General features: G+C 32.6%; 1 protein-coding gene and 1 long non-coding RNA gene across 4 annotated transcripts in view; one reads left to right on the forward strand and one right to left on the reverse strand.

Annotated features, from left to right (window-relative positions):
- Window positions 1-21,003, forward strand: part of Znf654 (zinc finger protein 654) — an 86,433-nt gene that overhangs the window by 31,712 nt on the left and 33,718 nt on the right. For all 3 annotated transcript variants that reach the window (XM_063224771.1, XM_013151867.3, XM_063224773.1), the window contains exon 2: window positions 138-283. In XM_063224771.1, coding sequence (XP_063080841.1) covers window positions 138-283 — 146 coding nt within the window. The remainder of the gene's footprint in view (window positions 1-137; window positions 284-21,003) is intronic.
- LOC134470466 (uncharacterized) overlaps window positions 4,054-21,003 on the reverse strand; it is a 31,187-nt gene continuing 14,237 nt past the window's right edge. The window contains exons 2-3 of the long non-coding RNA XR_010039382.1: window positions 12,625-13,415; window positions 4,054-6,849 (exon numbers count right to left, since the gene is read on the reverse strand). This is a non-coding gene — a long non-coding RNA (uncharacterized LOC134470466). The remainder of the gene's footprint in view (window positions 6,850-12,624; window positions 13,416-21,003) is intronic.

A 21,003-nucleotide genomic window follows, 5' to 3' on the forward strand; every position in this document is an offset into this window, starting at 1 on the left:
TGAGAATTTCCCATTCTTCAGATTCATCTGTTGTTTGTTGCTGAACTAATATTTTAATATAGTTTAATTTACATTTTTAAACTTGAAGAGTTACGAGCACTTTGAGTAATGTACTTTCTGGGTCGCTTCCTTGTCAGGTGGTTGAAGATTACGCTGGAAGATGGCAGGTCCCTTTGCCGCAGCTTCAGGTTCTGCAGACCGCACTTTGCTGCTTTACATCAGCCAGCGCGTCATTCCCCGATGAATGTGAGCACGTACAGTATGTTTTGAGTAGTCTTGCAGTGTAAGTACTCTTTATTTATAAACACTTTCTTTGTCTTGATGTATTTCAGCATTGGTTTTTGATTATTTCTTCTTACAAAGAAACCTTTTCTAAAGACTTCCCTCAAAAAGAAATTTTTACTTCTTCCTTTAAATATTTAAGTTTAATTTTGAATATTTAACCATAATTTTCTTTTTAGTCTTATAGTTAAATGGGATTGTGATACACAGATTCTTGTGTTCACTATGGTACTTGCTTTTAATTCTCCAGAGTGCATTGGAAAGCTCTAATACTAAGTCCCAGAATACAGCAGTTGAAGCTATGAAAATTAGCAGAGAAAAACCTTAAGGCAGACCAAAAAGAGGTTAGGAAATTCCTTTTTAAAATGCTCGTGGAGAAATGTGAAGATTATAAACTAGATATTTGTGTTGTTTGTTTTTGTCCTCCTAGGAGCCTTCTAAAATTATAGTAAAGAAGTAAAATAGAGAATTATACAGTGATAAGCTCATAGAGAAGGACAATGAGTTAATGAAAGAGACCTTTAGTTTTCTGAGCCTGAGGGAGCAGATCGGGGAGTGAAACATACTGCAAGTCCCAACTTCATTTGCTTACGTTCATTTAGCCTCAGTGCACTTATGCCAGTGGTGGATTGTGAAATTATGTATTATACAAAAGTATCAGAGTATCTCTATGAGTAAGTCGTATTTGTGAAACTTACTGTTTATATATTTATGTATGTCCATACTGATAAGTCATAAAATATTTTTTTAAAAAACTGTGTGGTATCTAAAACACGATTGTTCTTTGTCTATATAAGGAAATCTGTCTGCCTTGGTTTCTCATCCCAGAAAATATAGAATGTAAATATGCAAGATAGGAAATACTGAGTAGAGAAGAGAAGTTAGGAGAATGCAGATAAAGGACTTAATTGTATATTTTTCATTCAAACTGATCACCAGGCTTTAGAACCAGGACGGGATGGGTAAAACAGTATTACTACTTTCTTTTCCTCTAAAGAAATTCAGTGATACTGGAGCAGTATCATAAACTTTGTCATTTAAGGATTCTTCATTGAAATCACTGGCTTGTTGCTTAATTATGCTAAAGAAAAACTGATCAGTCAAGTAACACCAGACATGCTCCTAGAGCTCCTAATTACCAGTATATGACCTTATTTTTAAATATTAGTGGATATTCAAGAATTGTCAGATAATTGAAGAATACATTCAACATGAAAAATCCACAATGAAAACAAACTGAAAGTATTCTAGAAAGGTAGTGATAAAGTTAAAAACTAAAAAATTTAAAATGAATATAAAATCTCTAAGTAACATTTTCAGGAATATAACATTAACATATCAGCATCATGCTATATAAAATGAGATACAAAACTGAGGTGTAAATAATAAAAATATGGTTAAAATTTATAGTTTTGGAGGAAGATTAGAAGTTGCAATGTTGAAATTATTCAGGATGTAAAATAAGTTAAAAAAGTTTAAAAGGGTCTGTGTATATTGTGGTTCCTTAAAAATTTGTTTGTATATGTTTAAAATTGTAGAAAGAGAAGTTTAGAATGTAATGTCATGTTTAGATTTATAAAAGCAAGGCAAATTTTTAACTATATTATTTTAAAAAATGTTTTTTGGTGTTCAAGTTGTGATTCCAAAAGGAAGACAGGAATTATTAGGACTTTTTGTTTGTCATTGAAAAATCTTATTCAAGTTAGCTAAGGAAAAAAAAGTGGGGGAGTTTTATTAGATATAAATCATTACACCAGAGAAAAGCAAGGACCAGAACTTGTTTAACGATTTTCTGAAAATACTTTCTGACTGTTCTCTCTTTGCATCTTTTTTCTTTTCCCTTAACTCTTTCTTTCAGAGGGGCCAACAGTTTTAGGTTGAGCTTAGTTTATTAACCAAGGGAGAAGAATCCTACTACCACCATGACCATCACCACTTCATTCCCAAAAACATCTTGGAAAGATCTCTGATCCAACCTGGCTTATGTGTCCAGCATTTGGATTAGTGACTGTTTTGAATAGAATGTGGTAAGGTTTTTGGCTCAGTCGATGACAGTCCTCCATGACTAGAGAAAAGAAGGATACTATATCGGCAGCTCTATCAGAATGATGGTTATATTGGACAGATCCTTAATTCCTCAAGAAATATATGAGGCAATATGAAAGAAAACTGGCTAGGGAAAATAGATGTTCCCTATAAGGAATTTTTTATATTTCAGGCTACTAAACAGTTTTAGCTATTCTCTGCTGATTTTTTAGGAAAATAAAATAAGTATTGAAAGAAATTTATAAGCAATAAGTATTTTAAGCAGAATCAAATATTATATAAGATTGGGGATGGTAAGTTAAAGAAATTAGTTATCTAGATTACTTGTTAAATAGTAATGTTCTTAGAAGGAAAACTGGGGGTTGGAGATTCAGTTCAGTGGCAAATGCAAGGTTGTGAGCTCAATCCTCGGTATGTATATATATTAAAAGGAAAACTGTTTGCATTATTTGAACTTACGTGAACAGAAAAGTGAGCAATATTTTGTATACCAGAAGAAAAAATGAGGAAGTAGCAGTACAGTGCTTCTTTTAAGACTAATAAGTCTATGATCACAATTTACTTAAATAAATAACCGGAAAATTATTCTAACATTCCATAATTATTTGTTCATTTATTTTTTTTTGTGAAACTCTACATTCGGTCTAGGAATAAATAGGAAATAAAATAGATAAGTCATGTTCTCAAAGACCTTCCAGAGCTAAAAGATACTTAAATAAGCATCATGTTACTGTGTAATTGCAATTTACATGACAGTGTATAATTAAAGAGTATGACAGAGAACTTGACCTGGTCTAAAATATTAGGGAAAATTTCTGAGTGAGCTATTTGCTGAGCTATGAAGGAATGTTAGGAATAACACTCATGAAGGAGCAGAAGAACCTTTTAAGGAAAACAAATAGAACAGTCAAGACACTTGGACAGGAAGTCAGAATATAACAATTATATTCAGTATCTGTAGAAATTTTATATGATTTATATCATGTATTTAATATTTTTATATACTTGATATTAAAAAGTAGATAAATGAGTTAAAGAATTTATCACATAATGTTTAACATTTTGTCTAAATAAATGTCTTTGTTACTTTCCTCACGTTGCTGAGACAAAATGCCTGATACCCAAATATAAAGGGGGAAAAGTTTATTTGATCCACAGATTCTACGTAGAGGTTTCATTCCATAGTCAGCTCCAAGCCAGGGTGACATGACAGACAAGCACTGCAAAGCAGAAACATTTCATGGTGGGAAAAATGTACCGAAGCAACAAGGGGTGACCGCAGCTCTTTCTGGCCCTTATATTTTATTCAGGCTATGTAGGGTGGGTAGCACTCACACCCTTAGTCCTTGTGTTGTACCATGAATCAAAGCCTTACCTATGACTGTATGAGGCTTTGGGGGGGGGGCATCTAGACACAAGCCATAAAAAGTATGTAATTACTATACATACATATAAAATACATGTGACATGTACAACATATAGGTTAATATATTTTCTGGCCATGTTCTGGTGTATATATCCACTTTCATGAAAGTTTATACATGCCTTATAAATGTATGTGAAGATCTGTCTTTTATGGACTTAGGGGTTCTAAAAACTATGCTAAAATTATGTTAACATAGTTAAACTATGTTTTCACTATATTAAAAACTATGAAAACATTGATAAGCCATTCATTATATAGACAAAGAAAGGTGACTCTTCATGCTTGTTTTTTCAGATGTTTTGAAAATTAAGTCATGGAGACAACTGTCTTAAATAAGTTAATTATAATATTATCTAACTTAAAGTGGGATGACTGTCTTTGTAAGCTGTATTTTCTAAAGAAATGAAATTTTTCTCTGTATTTAGGTAGGTATTTGAATTAAAAATGAAATTTAATTCATTCTTTAACTGATGATTTGGAAGCGGGGAGATGTTTGCCAATCTAAGTTTTGATTTTTTTTTTTTTTTTTGTTTTTAGATTGTATAAATTCTGATTTCTAAGTTTCACCCTAAAAATAAAGCTAAATACTGTATTTTGAAACTGCGTGGAACCTTTGAGCAGAAAAAACAGAATATACCAATTTTATGTAAAATATAAGCAAATTTCAATGCTGCTGTCCCAGACATTTTTGTCTTAATGAAAGTAAATAGTTATAGATTTCACAATTCTGGGCAGAGGTGTTCGCCTGACAGCTTTAAGTTCAAAGTATCTCTGGAGGAATGAACTAGTTCAGCTAGGAGCATTTGTATATGCAGTAGCAAAGACTAAAAGTTGTTTATCTTAAAATGTCAAGTTGTTTAGAAGATCAAAGACTTCTTTTTCATGGAGCTAAGTAGATATAATTAGTCTCTTATTTAGAGTGGCTAGATACTTTTGGCCTTTGCCAAAATGTGTATGTAATGGTAGATACTAATTGTTTCTGATTATATTGTTTGTACTGTATTACAAACAAAGCATTTGTGCCTAACTTCATTTTCTGCTCTTACAACCAAATTTTATTTGGTTGCATTTATATATCTGGGCTTGAACCAGTGTAGGAAACAGGCTAGAAGTCAAAGGAAGAATGGCTTACGGGTAAACTGAGGGGAGTCCACATCAGTATGTCCTATCTCCACAATACTATATATGGCATTCTTACTGTGGTTTTTTTTTTTTTTTTTTTTTTTTTTGACTCTGTTGACCAGCCCTTAATATCTTTTCTAGTTTCAAATCCATTATCTTTACTAGTCATTCATAGCAGGTGGCCTTAACTCATTTTAGAAAGAAATACAGCCTACTCTTGTATCTTTTTATCTTCTCTCTTTGCAAAGAGAGAGATGTTCTTTTTGGGGGTAATTGTTTGCCGTAATTCCATTGTCTTGCTAAATCTCATCAACACTGTTTTGTTCTTTACCATTATATTAGAATGTTTTGTTTCCATAATTTGTTGTAGCTAATGTCAATATTAGGGCAAGTGTTTTACCACTGAGCTACTTCCCCAGCCCAATAAAGTTAGTATTAGACAAACCTGTCTACTTTTTGTTTATGTTGGTTTTAGTAGGAAATAATTCATGTAGTTAGAAACAATTTCATGTAGTGTAAGTTATGATAGCATCTTTATCTCTGTACTTCTGGTATTTATTGTATCTTGTGTTAATTTGATAAAGTAGTTTTATGGGCAAAAAGAGGAATAGTCCATTGATACTTTTGTTTTGGTGAGGATGGAAAGTGATATAATAATGAGATATACTCAAGTTTTCAGCCACATTAGTATATGTCAGAATTCAGAGGGATATATTTACCTAAAAAATAATATTCATTTTTTTAATATAACTAAAGAAAGTTTGGTAATTTTCTTGGTCAGCATGAATGCACAAAAATTGAATTGAAAAAGTAGTAAACTCTATACTAGAATGATCAACTTATTAGACAAAGTATTGATCATAGTATAAATTCATATTTGAATTTTTCTGATATTTGAATGACTTATTCTGTATTGTCAGCTCACCGAAACTATATATCTGATCCTTTTAATTTCTGCTTCTTTTCCACTAACATTTTTAATTCATAGAAGTAGACCATGACATACTGTCAGTTTCCAGTGTGACATGAAGAAAGAAAAATGAACAAATGAGACACACACACACATACATATGTTTGAAACTTAGTTTGTTGAAGTGTATAGGCCACAGTGTTCTTAAACCTTGACACTGAAAAATTATCCTTTCTAATTTTAGGAATTGGATCCTTCGTGTTCTATAGAAATAACCTTTAATACAGTCACTTTTTTTCTTTTTGATAAGATCTAATTAGGAAAATGTAAGCCATGCTAGATAATTTATTAGAGGGAATTTTATTTTAGGACCACTTTCAAAGATTATTAAAGATTATTAAAAGATTACTAAAGATCTAGAAACAGAGGGTAATGATCCAAGATACAAACAACTATAGCAAGTTATTAGCTCTGGAAAAGGAAGACAAAGCAGGGGAATTATTAGAGCCCAGAGACCGGTGATAGCTGATGAGGGGAAGCAGCACTGATAATGTGAAAGGGAATTTCTGAAGAGATATAACTGTTATAGGGGATCCTTAAACCGAGAGCAAAGGACAGTAACCTGTATTTCTCTCTGCCTCCTGACTTCTAGTTTTTCAGTTTTGCCTCCTTTTAGCCAAACCTAACAAAGCCAACTATAACTTCTCTTTTGATTAAAATTTTATGTAGACTATATATATTAATGGTTTGAAATTTTTAAAGTATGATTAATATATATTGAGATACCCTCACCTTCTATATCTGGCTGCCCCCTAGTTTAATTATTTTCTTGAGTTTCCATCCAGAGATACTTTGTAGACAAATACTAACATTATTCACATTATTTTGTACTTCTTTCTTCTTTTAATTTGGGTATCCTTCATTTAACAATTTCATCAGTCATAAAGTTGGTTCTGAAGTAGTATTATGGGTATATCAAAAATTAATTAGCTCCTGGGATCAGGATTTAGCTCAGAGGAGTAAGCACCTGTCTGGCAAGTGCAAGGTCATATGAATCCAATCCCTGGTACAAAAAAAAAAAAAAAATTAATTAGTTTCTAACTAATGAATAGTTTTTGTTCTGATTATTTACTATTATTAGCGATTATTTAATGAATTACTTTATATGAATAGCTTTTGTAGAAATATATTTATACAGCTTTGATACAGGAAACCTGTTGTATTATAGAATGTGAATGGGATATGTAAGTTATTTGTATAGCCAAGATATATCCTAGGAGAACTGCTAGATCTAAGAATATGAGATTTTTCATTTTTGGTAGATTCTGCCAAATTTCCTTTTTAAACCTTAAACTAGATTACATTCTTGTGAGCAATATAAAATACCTGTTTCCTCACATTCTTACCAACATAGGACTCTAAGGCAAAGCAAAAAATTTACTATGATGATTTTCCAGCACACAGAAGTAGAGGGGACAGTATAAAGAACCATTATTATCTGTCACCTAGCTTTAGCAATTAGTAATATTCTGTCAGTCTCGTTTCATTTATACCTTCTGGCTCCTTTTCAATACAAGTTATCCACTTGCCTCAGCCTCTTAGGTAGCAGGTATTACAGAAATGGATGCTGGTTAGGTACAAGAATATTTTGGCCATGAATTTTCTAAAAAAAAAAAAAAAAAAAAAAACAAGAGAAACCAATCCACAGATCTAGAAACTCAGAACTCCAAGCAGAATGATGTCTCTCTTTCTTTCTTTCTTTCTTTCTGTCTGTCTGTCTGTCTGTCTGTCTCTCTCCGTTTCCCTCCTCCATACTCTTGTTTCCTAGATGTATAATATTTAAGTTGAAAATGAGAAAAATTTGAAGGCAACCAGAGTCTTTTTTCCCCCATTTTTAGACAAGATCTCACTATGCAGTTCAGGCTGGCCTTGAGCCCACTTTGTAGCCCAGGCTGGTCTCGAACTCACAACAATCCTCCTGCGTCAGCCTCCTGAGTGGATTATAGGTGTATACCAGTATGCCAGGCCATAATTTAAAAAAGACATAATTTTAAAAAGAATAATAATAAATATAGTAGACCTCTTTAGAAACTACACAAGTCTGAACACAACAAAATGAAAAGTTTAAAATGATAAAAGGAAAAATAACCCTTTAATTCTTTGTTTAGGAAAACATATTTCTAAAATGAAGGAGAAGTAAAAGATTCTTATGGTTATATCTAGTGTTCCTCCCAGAGCCTCATGTGCTCGTAGGCGGGACTTTTGAAAGGTGAGTGGACCTTTAGTATATGATATTCATCACTAGATTAGCCCACAGATGAGATTATAGCTAGGTATGATGTCGGGAGGGGAAACCTGAAGAGAAGACGGGAGTCAGTGTGGGTATGGCTGGGAAGGCCATATTGCATATATCTCTTCTCTTCCTCCTCCTCCTCCCTGAACACGCCCTGCGTCCTGCTTGCCACGCCATGAGCTCTTTCTCTTCTGCTGTGCCCCTCTGCCCTGCCACCATACCTTGGAGCCAGCTGACTATGGACGGGAGCCTCTACCAGCTATATGCAAAATTAGCCTTTCTTCTTTTAATTTATTGTGTCCTAATGATGAGAAACTAAGACAAAAATCTTCCTAGTTAAGCTATCAAAGAATAGTAAAGGTTCTTGAAGCAGCACTAATACGGGCAGAAATTTGATATACCTGAAGAAATTAACGGAGCTGTGTAAATTACAACTGAAAATGTCAAATTCTATTAAGTATTGCAAACAAAATTGACAGTTTAAAGCAGATGTTGAAAACACATTTTTTAAAATGGCCAGATATTTTGAATTCACAGACCCTATTGTGTGTTTCTGTTGTAACCGCCAAATTGTTTTTGTAGCACAAAAGCAGCCATACACAATACAGAAATGAATGGATATGGCTGTGTTCTATTAAAAGTTGTACTTACTAATAGTCCCTTATTGCTTCTGAATTTCAAATCACATGAAAGATTCTTTAGAACCAGGTTATATTAGAATTTTTCCTATTTGAATTTTTATGTTTTTAATCCAGTTTGAATGTTTTCACATTTGACAGACTAAATCATTCTTGTTTCTTAACTTTAACTATAAACTTACAAAAAACACACCTTATTTGCAAAGACATATATAGACAAAGGACAGAAAGCAAAGAGTAGCCATATTCATATATGACAAAGCAAACTTCAGGACAAAATTAGAGCACCACTATATACTGTAAACTGAACAATCTACCAAGAAGATGTAATAGTTATAAATATATAGGTACCAAACATTGGTCTACTGAATTTTATAAAACATACACTACTCAACATAAAGGGACATGTAGGTTCCAATGTAATCATAGTAAGACTTTTTTACTTCATTTTCACTCTAGTGCTCAAACAAAAAATTAACAAAGAAACATCAGCAATAAACAACATTATAGGTCACATGGATTTTTAGATGTTTATAGAATGTTTATAGAATATTCAGATGTTTATAGAATATTCCATCCAGTAACATTTGAATATCCAATAAATTGAGATGCTAATCCTTCACATGAGTTGAGATGTTGGTTTCATCATAACAAATAGTTTAGGGTAGTATAATCTTGGCTTTTCCATTTGGCTTCATTAACATTTCTTCATGTTTCAGGGCAGTGTTAGTTTAATTAGTATTTTCATACACCACACTGTGTCTCTTAACTCCTGATTGACTTTTTTCTTCTTTCAATATTGCACTCTGGCTTTTTCAAATATTTTAGTGTGGCAGTGTTTTCTTCATGTATAGTTTGTCTGACATTAAGTCTGTACTTTTAAGTTCAGCAATTTTTTTTTTTTTTTGTCTTTTTCATTTTTATCGGTACCGGGTTTTTTTTTTTAATTCTAGAAATCATTCTAGAATTTACCTTCTAGAATTTCTTGATTTTTAATCTGTTCTTACATTCAACACTATTCTTAAACTATATTATAGTCACATTTTGTATTGTTTCTAATTTTAATACAGTAAATCTTTGTTGACTAACAGTTCTTTTGGCTTTTGTTCATAGTGCTTTATTTCTTTGCACTGTATATTTAGTTGTTGTTATTATTTTTGTTGACATGATAAGTTTATATTTTTCTTGGAATGTGTACAGGGATATTGAAAGCATGGATCAAAGGTAGGTTCTGGTAGAACAGATTCACATTTATTTTTCCCAGGTTCTTGGGGATATTACTAGCTCAGGAATTTGAGAATTTTTGGACTACATAAAGTAGTATGAATTCAGTTCAAAACCTCTAGGAATGGATTTAAAAAATTTTTTCTTTTCTGATTTTATTTCAGACAGGCAGTTTTCCTTATAGCCTAGAAATGTGGAAGAACAGAATAATGAGCCTATGTGAATTTTTAGTTATGGCAAAAGCTAACTGTTTTATTCAGAATTTCAGTTGTTTTTAGAGGTACAGTCATTAAAGGGACCTCCTGATCTGTCATATTCTGAAAAATACAATGTGGTTTCTTTATTTTTGTCAGTATATGGATGAACAGAACTATGTGAATCATTTCCTTCCTCAGAAAAGAAGTGTTACTGAAGAAATTATTTTAAGTGTGTTGAAAATTTGAATGTCAAGAGTAAATATTTTTTATTAATGTTAAATAGGCAAGTAGAGATTTCTGCATAATACCAAAGATTTCGAGTTAATACATAGAGAAATCTTAAGAATTGAGTGTTTAATAGTGTAACAGTATTTTATTCTATTTTGACTTATGTCAAGTAGACCTAATTTTTAATTCAAATTGATAAATGGATTTCTTGTATTTGAAGTTAAGTATATGATAGATAAATGTGTAAATGTACAATCTTATAAATCTTGAAAAATCCTGATGTACTACAGAGATTCAGAAAGAAAGAACAATTGTGGTTATATGTAGCACTTTATATGTTTTGGTATTTTACACAAGTCTGGTTCCTTATTTTAATATATGGAAAACTATCATATGAATTATGTATGTCCAAATGATAGAATATAATTTCTTTCATAGATAGCTAATATGAATATACTGATTACTGAAAGACAAATAAACATGGTTATAATTTTTTTTAATTCAAAAGGAATATGGTTTATAATGTATTTGTTTACTACAACTTACTTATAGTCATTTGTTTAGGTAACTTTATGTTGGTCAATTATTCCAATTTAGATAACTGAACTGTAAGTTACTTCTAATTTTGCGTAAGATTATAAATTAATGCACAGATTATTAACATTAAAATTCAAAAGTTAAAGCAAAAACTACTAATTTATTTTATTTAATATATTTATTTATTTAGACAGGGTTTTGCTATGCAGTTAAGGCTGGCTTTCAATTCACTTTGTAGCCCTTGCTGGCCTTGAACTCTCAGTGATCTCCTGTTTCAGCCTCCCCAGTGCTGGGATTACAAGCATTAGCCACCATGCCTGTCCTGCATACACTATTAACATTAAATTTTAAACATACACATATAAAATGTAGAAACACATGCTAAACTTAATGTTAAAAACAATGGTAATAGATTTGAGAGTAATCTTTTGATAAATTTAATCACATAGTTCAGTAACTCATAATTTAAAAACTGTTATTATTTTTTTTTTTTTTAGCTGTAACAGTTTATTTTTTTATTTTATGTTTTTTTTTTTTTTATTTAAGAGGAAAAAGAGAAAAACACAAAACAAACCAAAGCGGCGTAAGGGTACACGCAATACAGAACTACAAAACAAAACAAAACAAAACACCATAACAGTAAGAAATTACCTGCTAGTAGATTACACACTATTTTCTTGAAAATAGTTCCTCAAATCACAGTATCAAAGAACACAAGGTGGACATTCAAACAGGGAGACTGCAAACAGCTGTGTTCAATGTTCCAAAAACATTGATAAAGTCAGCTATTTAACACCCTTAAACACACTTGCTGTTATATCCGTTAGAGCTCTTTTTCTTTTTTTTTTTTCCCTCTCTTTTTTACAACAAAATTTACACATCTTGGATTTTATTACTCCTTAGTGCTTATTACTTTCTTTGGGGGGGGGAGAATACAGTCAAATATGGCAAAACAAAGCTGTCAGTCAATACCAAGGATAGACATAGCACATGGTGTAGAACAGAGTACAAGTTTATCAACAATGGTTATCAACGTTGTCCCTTGTTTCCTTAAAAAGAATTGTCTATCTTATTAGATATTATAAAGTTGGACAAAACAGTAGAGAACAAGACCAATAAAACTTAGGCATTGTAAACATTACAGGACTTCCAAAGAAGACAATAGTCAAACCAGAATGGGTATCTTAGTGAATCTTATTGTCTTCAAAGTAGTTGCCTATGTCTTCAAACTTGATACTATCATATAGAATGGAACAGAGTCTAATCAGTCAAAACAAGATCGTGGGAGTACTACAGGACTTCAAAACAAGTTAATAGGAAGTCGAAAAGAGTTACTATTTATATATCCTAATTTTTTTGAATTTTTTCTTTAATTAAGACAAACATAAGAAATGACTAAATAATTTTTTTTTTGAAACAATAAGGGGGAGATTGAGATAAAACAGGACATAACAATATAACAATAGAGGTCACAGCATGACTGTTTCAATAACCTAGTACTTCACCACCTTATAACCTGACTTAATAGTAGTTACCATAGTGTCTTTTTCCTTGAAATATTTGGGTAAAACTTCATATACTCTAGCTTCAAATATTTTCATATCAAGAAGCCCAGAATAAAGCCTTTCTAATTAATGAGTGAAAACTTTATAAGGCTTCAAGGCCACCTAATGGGGAATCATGATTACCACATATTTTTATATATTTGAATCATTACTTACATTAGGGAAACTATTCGGTATTCACACATGCGAGATTGATTTATTTCACTTATGAGTATGGTCTCAAGCTGTGCCCATTTATTGATAAATATCTCAATGTGATCCTTCTTTATAGCTGAATAATACTCCATTGTATAGAAATACCACAACTTTTTTATCCATTCCTCAGTTGATGGGCACTTGGGTTGTTTCCAAGATCTGGCGATTACAAATTGTGCTGCTATAAACATAGGTGCACATATGTGGTATGATGCTTTCAGTTCTTCTGGGAATATGCCTAGAAGTGGAATAGCTGGAATAAATGGGATTTCCAGTCCCAACTTTTTGAGAAAGCTCCAGACAGATCTCCACAAAGGCTGTACCAGTCTACACTCCCACCAGCAGTGCAGGAGAGTTCCTTTTTCCCCACAGCCTCTCCAGCATTTGTTGTCGGTTTTCTTGATCCTGGCCATTCTTTCAGGAGTGAGATGGTATCTCAGTGTGGTTTTAATTTGCATTTCTCTAATGACCAATGATGATGAGCATTTTTTCATGTATTTATTTGCCATTTGCATTTCTTCATCTGAGAATTGCATATTCATCTCAGATGCCCATTTTTGGATTGGATCTTTGAATTTCGGAGGTCTGAGTTTCTTTAATTCTTTGTATGTTTTAGACAAGAGGCCCTTGTCTGAGAGAGAGTTCACTAAAATCTTTTCCCAGTTTGTGGGTAAAAACTGTTATATTTTCACACTGACACATGCATAGTTGAAAAAAACAAAACTCTGAAGATCTTGTTTTCTTATGGAGTGCTGAAAGAAAGATAATAATGTCAATAGTAATAATAGTTGTGCTATATAGGCATACCTCATTTTGCTGTGCTTTACAGATACTATTTTTTAAAAGTGAACTGAAGTTTTGTGGCATCAAGCAAGTCTATAAGTATCATTTTTCCAAAAGTGTGTACTCTGTCACATTTTGATAATTCTAAGAATATTTTAAGCTTTTTGCAATACTATTACATTTATTATGCTGACCTTTGATCAGTGATCTCTGATGTTACTATAAAAACTGTTTGGGGGCATTAGGAACTATATCCATATTATATAAACTTCAAAAATGTGTGTATTCTGACTTCCCTACAAACTGGCTGTTCCCTCCCTTATCCCTGAGACAATAATATTGAAACTAAGCCAAGTAATAAACTTACAGTGGTCTCTTAAGTATTCAAGTATAAGGAACTGTCCCACCTCTCACTTTAAATCATAAGATAGAAATGCTAAAACTCAGTAGGAAAAAAAAAACCAAGATGAGCTAGTCCTCTTGCTCCAGTTTGTAAAGTTATAAATGCAAAGGAAAAGTTCTTAAAAGAAATTAAAAGTACTTCTCCAGGGAGCACTTGAATGACAAGAAAGTGAGACTTATACAGAGAATGTTTTAATGGCCTGTATAGAAATAAAAGAGCTACAGCTTTCTCCTAAGCCAAAGCCTAATCCAGAGAAAGATGCAACATCTTCAATTCTCTAACAGCTCAGAGAAGTTTGGAAGCTGCAGAAGAAAAGACTGACACTAGTAGAGATTGGTTCATGCGGTTGAAGGAAGGAAGCTTTCTTCATAACATAAAATTTGAAGTGAAGCAAGTGCTTATGTAGAAGCTCCAGCAAGTTACCCAGAAGATCTGAGATAACTGAAGAAAGTAACTGTGTGAGTCTTCTGTTATAGTAACAAAATATCCAAAATAATAATTTTAAAAAGGAAGAATTATTCTGTCTAATAGTTTTGGTTTTAGTCCAGTTGGTCCATTGCTTTTGGGCCCATGGCCAGGCAGTAGTATATAAGGTGCCAACTGCATGACAGAGGAAAATGTGTGCCTCATCCCAAGAGGCAGACAAAAGTGTCATCCCCTTTAAGAACATGCCCCCAGTGTTTTAAGATCTCCTGCTGGCTTCAACTTTTAAGAATTTTGACTACCTCCCAATAGTACTACAGCTAGAACCATCTCTTTCATGAGCCTTTGGGGAAATATTTACGAGGCAAATTATAGTGGTGCCTAAACTAAACAGATTTTCAGTGTAAATAAGTAGGCTTTTAGGAGAAGTTGCTATCTAGGACTGTGATATCTAGAGAAAAGAAGTCATTGACAGACCTCAAAGCTTCAAAGGACAGGCTATGATTATGAAGGGATAATGCCCTTCATGCCTACATTGAAGGTCATATGCGATTCTGAAAACTCTAGGGTCCTTAAGGATTATGCTGAATCTGTGCTGCCTGTGTTCTCACTGAGTGGAATTACATCTTAGTAAGTCCACAATATAAGGACATTTGAGTTGCTAACTTTCATAGGTTTACTGTGTAAGGCTCACTTTGTTGGCTTACAAATCAACTTAGGAACAATTCTCCCAGAACAGAACTTACTCATGAATTGAGCACTTACTATACTTGGATGATAGCAGCTTATCTGTTTATTGCATGACTTGAACATTTTAAGCCTGCTGCTGATTCAAAATGATACTGCTCAATGTCAATGTACCTGACTACAAGAGATTTCTGTATACTGAGATTATGCTTTCATGCCTGCTAACTTAACATCCTTTGTACAGCCCAAGGCTCAAGGAGTAATTTAGATTTTGAAGGCTTATTATTGAATAAATTTATTTTCTAAGGTTGTTCCTGAGCTGCCTTATGTGGTGATCTCACTCATGGATCTGGGCAAAGTAAATTGAAAACCTTGAAAGGGTTCACCATTTTGGATGCCATTCAGAACATTTGCAATTCCAAGAAAGAGTTCAAAATACTGTACCAATAGTAATAGAGAGTAATAGAGATTTGGAGTAAGTTGATTCTCACTGACATGTATGACTTTAAAAGTTTCAAAACATGAATGAAATAAAGTAGATCCAGGGGAAATAGTAAGATAACTGGAAATAAGTAACTAGAACTTGAAGATGTAACCTAAGAAAGTTACTTAACCTTTCAGTACCTCTAGTTTCTTTATTTCTAAAACAAATAATAAAAGTAGATCGTTTCTCAAGGGCACTTGAGAAACAATCCCTGTCACTTAGTTGTACACATGTTCACTGTTAATAATACAGGCGTATCTGGGAGATAATTGTACCTTAGTTCTAGACCACCACAAATATTGCAATAGGGCAAGTCACTTATATCTTTTGTTTTACCTGTGTATGTAAAAGTTCTGGTTATATTATACTAAGTATGCAATAGCATTATATATAAAAATATATACACCCTTATTAAAGTACTTTATAGCTGAAAAGTATCATTGATCATCTTAGCCTTCAGGGAGTCATACTCTTTGCTGCCAGGGTCCTGTCCCCATGACTGCTGACTGGTGGCTGCTGAAGGTGAGGTGGCCATGGCAGTTGCTTAACATGATGTAACAGTGAAGTTTACTGTGTCAGTTGCATTTTAGTTATCAAAATAGCATCCCATGCTACAACATGAACTTTCAAACTTGGAGTTGATCCTCTCAAACTTAGCTTTATCTGCTAAGTTTTTATACTACAGTATTTCTAGTCCTTTGTTTTCAACTCAGCAGGGTTCACAGGCTCTTTACAAGGAAAGATTCTATTTCTTATTCCTAAGGATTTTCCTGTGATGCCCAGGCCATCAACTCCTAGGATTAAGTAATCCTCTGTCAGCAATTCTGAGTGGCTGGAACATAGGCACATACTACCACATAGTAAACACTAAGGAAAGCTGGAGCTGCCATTCAAATTCAAACTTTGTGGCTCTCTAGACCGTAAGTGTAAAGGGACATTATAATAAACGCCTTAGGCTTTCAGCTCTAAAGATCTGTGTTGCCTGTGCTTACTTCTGCCACAGTAATGTGAAAGCAGCATTAGTCAGTAAGTAAATAAATGAGCATGACAGAATTTCAATAATGCCTTAATAATAACCGAATTTTCTGTAATATTGTCTTGTCATGATATAGTCTTTTGATTTTTTCTTTCAAACAATTTAAATATGCCAAAATACCAGTTTAAAAATGGCATTCTTCTCTTATGCACTATGTTAAAATCGATCTTCCTTGGGCTATAGGCAGTATTTTCCAGCTCTGCTATTGTCTGTTGCTTATATTTTAGGGTCATCCTTGTTTTGTTTTGTTCATTTACTGTGTACCCTGCTGAGTTTTCTTTTATGAGGACTTGATAAATTGATTTCTGTAAACATGTAGTTGGCTCTTTATACTAGTTAATAAATAGTACCAAATTTGAAACATTTTGACTTCTACTTTTAGTTTTAGAAATCTTCCTTAAGTGATTTCCAATTTTCTTGTTTCACAAATAGTTGCTGACTTTCTTGATTTTCTTATTTTTTAGTGATTATTTTTCTCATTTTACTATGATATTGAACCTTAGGATTGAAGTAGCTAGTCATGGGTCATGCACAGTTCTCTATGTTGACTTCTCTTTTTTTGTATGTACATAATTTAGACAATAATTCTACATTTTTGCTATGGTTCAGGTACTTGAGTGTCCCCTGATTCTTGATGCATTGAAATTTAATCTCCACTGTGAGAAATTAAGAGGGCAGAAACTGAATCCTACTGTGATATGTAAAGTTGGGACCTTTGAAAAATGACTTGGCTTAAACTGATTAGATCCTGGTTGTTTTATGAGCAGAGGAAAAGAGACTAAAGCTTAGTCACATTTGTTTTTATTCTCTTCAAAAAAGTAATAAGAACCGTGAGAGTAATAAAACCCTAAAAGTCTAATTGTTACTGTAAAAAAGAGAGGAAAGTAAGGTGAACTAAGGGATATAACCGCAGGTATGTTCGAGAGTGTAGGACGGAAAACCATATAACTGAGCTTTTGTTGGATCATTGAACGGAACTGTCTCCAATTCCACTGTATGAATGTTCACTTTATATGCTTTAATTTAGTGATATGGACAACTGTTTCTGGGAAGATAATGTGTAGCCTGTTAACTGGTGATTTCGTACTGTATATATATTTTTCTAGAAATACTGTATTATTTGTACCCTTTTACTGCATTGTTTTTTTTTTTATGTCCTTTTTTTTCCTTCTCTCTTTAAATTAAAAAAAAAATAAGAGAGACTAAAGAAACATGCATGCCCCCCCCCATGTCTTACTATGCAGTGCCTTAAGCTACTTTGGGACTCTGCTATTAAGAAATCCTTCACCAGATGGCTACCCCTTCCCCAAAACCATGCCTTTACATTTCCAGAACCAGGAGCCAAAAATGAAACTCATAGGCTGGCCTCAGATGTTTGATTATAGTAACAAAAACCAAACTAATTCTCTCCGTATTATATTTGACTTTTTGGAAGATCATGTTGATCTACTTAAAAATTAAAAATTTATTGCCATAGCTTATTTTTCTTCCACTAACAATCTTTTTATTCTCTCCTTCAATACAACTAATTATAGCATCAGTCAATATTATCTACTCAACACTGATAAAGTATCATTGTTTTCCACCGAGTGCAAATTCAATGAATATTTTTATATGTTACAATAGAAATACATCCAAAAGAACAGATATACAGAAGAATCAGTTGTAATTTTGTCTAGAGAGAAAGGAGTTTATAGACCAAGTAGCTAGGTGAAATCACACAAGCAGGTCTTGAAAAAATAACAGGTTGGAAGATGTGAAAGGGCATAGGTCTTTTAGGGAATAGGAAATTATGGTAAAAGATTTGTGTGAAAAGGGATTTGAATTAGAGGAAAGTATTCTTAGGTAATAAGAAATTTGGGTTTTTTGATGTAGATCTGTGATGTCAAATATCTAAATAGGATAGGAAGGGAATATATGATAACAAGAGTTAAACAGGCAGTATATTGATAAAAGAAGAAAGGTGGATGGAGACTGTCAAATTGGAAGAGAAGAATTCATAACCTGTTTAAAGGCACTAGCTGCTCAGCATATTTTATCACGTAGAAATACAAGACTTCTGTTTTGGAGTTCCTGTTTTGAAAAAGCACTGAGAAATCTAGAAATTCTGTATTACCATTTTAAAATACTGACAATCAGTTAAATGCTTTTAAAACAACGTTTTAACAATTTTGTTGTATTAGCCATACATAAGTATGTCAGCTAAAGCTCTGTGCCTTAGATGGTATAGTCAAAACAGTTTGTAAAAGTAGAGGAATCACTTTTATGCTTCAGAAAGATAAAAATGACAGCTATGTTGAACTTGGATTTTTACTAACTATGGAATATCAAAAGTGGAAACATCTTTTAATGAAAAGTTTAAAGATTAGATACAAGTGAATTTTTAGTGCTTGTTAATAGGGATGGTGAAAACTCTGGAGGTACATGTGATGGGAGTTTTTTTCCAAACATTGATTAATAGTAAAATGAATACAAAAAAGTTAATAATAAAAAATAATTTTCCCTTTTATCTGTTACCCTTAAATTTTATTTATCCTATGCAGAGGCAACTGATTTTATTTATTTGTGGAATATCCCTCTAGCCAGTCAGACAATGTATAAACTTTGTGTTGGTGTAGATGGGCCTTCTATTTCCTAACTTTCTTTAAACAAAGGTAACAACGTACAGTTGTCTTCCCTTATCCACGAAGGATAACATTCCTCTGTGTAGATGCCTGACATTTCAGTTAATAACAAACTCTACATATGCTAAGTTAGTTTCTACATGTCCTACAGCAGTGTTATATAGTAACAGAGTTAATCTGTCCTTTTTGGTATCTTCTTTACCTTACTATTTTTGTGCTAAAGGGTCATTTTAAGTACAGAAAGATTTGTTCTTCAACACAAGCATTGCAATTCCTTGACAGTCGTTTTGATAACCAAGGCAGCTACTAAGTGAGGAAGGGGCAGGTTGCATATGCAGACAGTGCACAACTTCACCATGTTACTCAAAAGGTGTGCCATTTAAAACTTCTAAATTGTTTATTTGTGGAATTTTGCATTAATATTTTTTGACTGCAGTTGGCTGTAGAAAGTGAAATTGTGGATAAATATATGCCTGTGTCTCTGCTTAGTGATATATCCTGAGATTTTTTTATTTATTCATATAGATGTAACTATTAATATTATTTTTAGTATATTTCATTATTTAGCAGTATTTGCAATTAATTTACTGTAACCTAAGTTAGATACTTAGGTTTCATCTTTTGCTACTAAACTTTATTTGTGATGTACTTATATTTATGTCTTTCAACTTACATGTGTATTTGGAGGATGAAATTCTTATTAATTGGACTGCTAGGCTAGATAGTACATATACATTTTAAATTTTAATGAGTATTAATGCATTTCCATTAAAATAGCTATAATCATTCCCCCAACAAGATATCATAGCCTGTTTCTGTATACCATAGCTATCATGGGATATATTGAGTGTTTGCAAATGTGATAGGAAAAATGGCTTTTCATCTTCACAGCTTTTTCTTATCAAGTTAAAAGGAAGGTACACTGTCTTTTCGTATTTTAAAAATCCATTTGCATTTATTTTCTGTAAAATAGTCTTTTCCACTTTTCTACTACATCTTGATTCTTTAAGGTTACTTGTGGGAGCTCTTTAATCAAGGAAAGATTTTTTTTCCTCTGCATTATTTTGCCTTTAATTTGTGTGTTTTTATATAATATATTAAAAACTATATTCTCAGTTATATCTGCATTTTAGAATTTTAGCCTAAGCCTGGAATAGTGGCACATGCCTGTAACCCCAGCACTTGGGAGGCTGACGCAGGAGAATTGCTGTGAGTTCAGGGCCAGCTTAGGGTACAAAGTGAGTTCAAGGCCAGTCTGAAATACATAGCAATACCCTGTCTTAACACCCCCAACAAATAAATAAGTTATAATACATTAAACAGAATAAAATTTCAGTCTTCATGATTTAATGAACAACAAAATCATTTATAAAAATACAGCCTTAGGTGTTAGTTGAATTTTGGAGGGTTATATTATTTGCATCACTTAAGCATTGCTAAATATTTTTTAAAATAATTTTATGGTTCTCCATGCTTATGATTAGAAGATATTACGTATTCCCTTCTTTTTGAACTCATGAATTATTAAAAGCATTTTAACTCTAGTAATAGTATTTTCCAAGTTATTTAAAAAGCAATAGTTTGAGCAGTTCTATTATGAGAGATCAAGATATTCCAAGAATCTGAGGAAATAATATCACTTATTAGATATACTTGGTGATATGTGCTCAAATACATATATAAGCTGAGCGTTTCATGGTAATTTTTCTCTAGCTTATTGTCTAGATTTATGTTTTTGTTTCAATTTTATCCATCTTTACTAAAAAAACAGATTTCTTAATTTGCTCTGTGGCCTATTGCTCTTGGGTAAAACTGCACTTTATGTCTATTTGAGATCATCCTTCTATGTACAGCCATTATGTTGTATATCATTAAATTTTATTTAGTGCCTTGTGGATAT

The sequence above is a fragment of the Cavia porcellus genome, unplaced genomic scaffold, assembly GCF_034190915.1.
Source record: "Cavia porcellus strain 051 isolate PalLab524CR breed Dunkin Hartley unplaced genomic scaffold, mCavPor4.1 scaffold_15, whole genome shotgun sequence".
NCBI classification, from domain to species: Eukaryota; Metazoa; Chordata; class Mammalia; order Rodentia; family Caviidae; genus Cavia; species Cavia porcellus.